This window comes from Monocercomonoides exilis, assembly GCF_001643675.1.
Source record: "Monocercomonoides exilis strain PA203 chromosome Unknown scaffold20-1493094, whole genome shotgun sequence".
Taxonomy (NCBI): domain Eukaryota; phylum Preaxostyla; order Oxymonadida; family Polymastigidae; genus Monocercomonoides; species Monocercomonoides exilis.
In genome coordinates this window covers 341234-345031 of record NW_027150565.1, presented here as the reverse complement: position 1 = coordinate 345031, position 3798 = coordinate 341234, and the positions used below count along the sequence as shown (strand labels likewise).

The window sequence follows — 3798 nt, the reverse complement described above, 5'->3', positions numbered from 1 at the left end:
AGATAAATCAAATGGCTTGACACCACAAAATTCAGAGTTTCTTTCATCGCATACTAACAACTACAATGCAATCAGGGAACAATCGAATGGATCCAAAGTTGAAGACGCGTGACAGTCTCCGTCTGCTTCACTTTCCAAAGTGTCATCAAGCCAGCGCTCCTATTCATCAACATCAAACTCATCTGGACCTGTTCAACAGCCCCCTTTTCCACACTTTTCATCATAATCATTTTCTTCTTCATCGATTCTAACTGCACAATCAACATTTCCCCTTATTAATGGTTATGCAGTCATTTCACCTCCTCCTCCTTCTCCTCCTTCTCCTCCTCCTTTCATCACTGATTTATCTTCCCAAGTTCAAACCAATCTTTTCATTCGTTCACGCACTGCTCAAAGAAGCTTTCTTTTCAGCTCTGTCTTTCTCAACGATCGCCTTGTTCGTGCTGTCCTTCCAATTGTTTGCCTTCATTTTGCAGCTTTTCAAAACGAGGCTCCATCCAGAACTACTTCGTGCGCAATGATTTCGTCCTTCCAAGCCCAATCACATGAAACACACGAACTCGACTCCTCGTTTTTCTTTGATTCATCTCCGTCTTCGCAGCTCATTCCGCTTGTGTCTGCCTCTCTTTGCATCCTCACGACACTTTTGACTGCTGCTGAGTACACAAGAGCAGTTGATACGACTCTCACACTCCTTTTTATGGACAATTCAATTGATTGCATTCATATCTTTGTGTTTGCAGAACAACTGCTGTGCGTGGTGAAGGAGAAAAAGAAAGAGGAAAACGAAGAAAACTCACATAAAGAGAATACTTATCAGCTAAATTCGTAAGCAACTCCAGCTTTTTCATTGCTTGCCACCACCTGTGTCAGAGACAGCCAAAAAGGCTTCTCCATTTTCCCTCTCTTTCCTCTCGGATCTGCCTTCACTTGAGCCACCTTCCTCATCCTCTGCTTCTTCTCTGCTTCTTCTAATGTTCGGCTCTTCCTTTGTGCGATGCTGCTATACTCTCTTATTCTCTACGCTTCCTCACAAAGATCTCCACTCGTTCTGCATTGAGTTTGCTCTTCAAACACTGTGCCATCTGCTTTTACTCCACCAACACTCACTTTACTCTTGTTGTTCTCCTCGCTGCAGATGATCCTCACTCTCAGAGGACGAATTGCACACTGGGACAATTTGTATCTGGAGGAATGCAAACATTAAATGAAATCTATTTGAGCATGAATGGATTCGATGTCTATTCAAAGCACTTTGAAAGAAAAGCCAGCAAAGCCGACAGAGCTAACAGAAAATCAGATGTGAAACAAGAAAATTGCACGTCCATTGATTAGCATCCAATCTCAAGACATCATCGTGCCATCATCTGTGTCTTCGTTTATGTCAATTGGTGCCTCGCAGGCTTCAAATGCGAATTGATCTCTTCAAACATTTCTCGTGTCTGTTTAACCCAGTTTATCTGTTCAGCATTTAACTTTGACATCACAATCGTCATCGTTCTCTTATATCAACCGGACTGGAGAGCTGTTAACTCCCACGCTGAACTTCTTATTTTCTTTGTCCTGTTTTAATTCTGTTCTGTTCAATCCGCTCCATTAGATAATTTCTGATCTTCTCACTGCATTCTCTACAATCGACATGCAAGTGCGTTCTGCCTATTTGTTTATCACTCTTCTCTCGTTTTCACTTTCTCTCCTCAATTTGTTCCGCGCAACACCTGCTCAGTCGCCTACTGCAAACCCTGTTGTCATGAAGATGTTCCATTGGTAGTTGGTTGAGCAAGAACTCAGAATGAGGAAAAGGGCTGTGATGGAAGAGCGAGACAGACTGAATCAGCTGGATGATGACAGCGACGATGAGGCTGAAGAGGAAGAGGAAGAAGAAGAGACGGATAAAGGATCGACAGGAAAGCAACTTGTTCTTGCAATGCAGAATATGATTGGGGGGATTGCTGATTTGGCAACTGATGCGTTATCGGCAGTGGCAAACAAAGCAGCTAAGTTTTCATCAGCCGTTGAAGGAATGTTTTTGTTTCTCTGAGGAAAGAAGAATAAAGACGATGAAGATACAGATGATGAGTTGGATGATGGAAGCGAAGAAGAAGAAAAAGAAAATGAAGCTGAAGTCAAAGGAAAAGAAGACAAAATGTGGAAAAAATCAGAAAATCAATTAACTGCCAATGAAGAGCAAGAACCACATGAGGCAAATGAATCTTCAAGTGATAAACAGATTGATGCTTCCAATAATTCTTCACAATCCGCTTCAAGCACATCTCAATCAATTCCAAACTCACACTCAAAAGAAAAGAATGCATCTTTTTCTTCCTCCTCTCTATCCCTTTCTGCTTCTCTTGCATTATTCATCCTTCCTTCCTTCGTTTATCGTGCAGATGGCATTGTTGTCCTCTGTATTCATCTGCTCACTCGAATAGCTTCTGTCGATTTCAGCCTGCTTTCACAGTCCCCTTCAAGAAAAATGGATTCACATGGTTTCCGTAGTGATGATAGCGCATTGAGTATTGTTCACAAAGTGCTCATAACAAAATCATCTGAACACGCTTTTTCACCAAGTCAGCAGATTTCGAGTGAAACTACTTCTGGGCAATCAGATAAGCACAACAACCAAACGCTTTCGTTTTCTTCTCTTTAAGCAGTTAGAAATTCGAAGAGATCTACATCTTCAAGTTCTCTTGCTCCTCTTAAGGATGCTGTGTCCCTTGTTCTGTCTGCAATAAAAATTAACTCAAGAAGATGAGGTGAAAGAGAAAATTCGAATGATTCCACAATCGATTATGAAAATGATGATTATCCTTCTAATAAATTCACAACTCAAACTCATAAATTAAACAACACTTCCCTTAATCCATTCAGTGAGTTGTATTCTGAGGGGGCATCTTCACTTGTCCAAGTTGTCCAAAAGCTTTTCAATCCGCCTCTTTCTTCTTCCCACATCACTTTCACAAGCTCCTGTCCATTTAACCTGGCAGGCACGCTAACTCTGCAACAGAACGTGTCACTTTGGGCAGCCTCCTTCGACTTCCTCACATCGCTCGAAAATAGCGTCCTCAGCAGCTCCACACTGGGAATGTCGCAGCACACAGACGTTGTCACAAAGCTGGCTGTCAGCGAAGCAGGAAACGGAGGCAGCTCGCAGTTTTGCTTTGAAGAGACGTGTGTTGGATTGAAAATGATGAATGTGCTGTCTGCATTTGCATATTTGCCTCCTTTGTTTGCACTGTCTCTGAGACTCCTCTGTTTCGTTGCTCACATTTTGGAGAGAGATCCAGAAAAGCCTCTTTTCACTTCTTTCTCTTCCAGCGAAATGCTGCCATCTTATGTTTATTCTTCCACGTTTAGCAAACAGCATTGATGCAAACTTGGATAGTTCTTTTTCTATGAGCAATGACCAACTTCTTCAGGTAAATCGACTTTTAATATGAATCTCTCATTGATTTATGTTTATTAAAAAGAACCCCTTCATCATTATTATTAATATATTCAAATATAGAAATGGATGTTGATTTAATTTGATCTTCAGGGAATTGAAAAATATATAAATATGGCGAAGTGAAAATAAAAGTTGCAAGTTGTGGTTGTTGATGATTTTTTCAACTTTTGCGGGTTCTGTTACGGAAGAGTTATTGGCTTATTTGATGAACTAATTATTTTAATTCTTCATTCCGCTCTTGAGAAGCTTCAATTGAGAGGATTGTTTTGTTTGCTTCAAATATTCAAAAACTTCTTTTCTACAGCTTTTTGACGTTGTTGTGCATAATATTGCGTCCATTCTATATATGA

At 40.7% G+C, this 3798-nt stretch overlaps 1 protein-coding gene across 1 annotated transcript; it reads left to right on the top strand.

Moving 5' to 3' along the window:
• Positions 1–1792: 1792 nt before the first annotated feature.
• MONOS_16175 (uncharacterized protein) lies at positions 1793–3370 on the top strand (the record flags this gene model as incomplete). The annotated part of the gene is made up of 2 exons (XM_067869090.1): positions 1793–2025; positions 2872–3370. 2 exons carry the CDS (start codon positions 1793–1795, stop codon positions 3368–3370), a joined length of 732 nt encoding a protein of 243 aa, XP_067728055.1.
• Between the last annotated feature and the right edge of the window lie 428 nt (positions 3371–3798).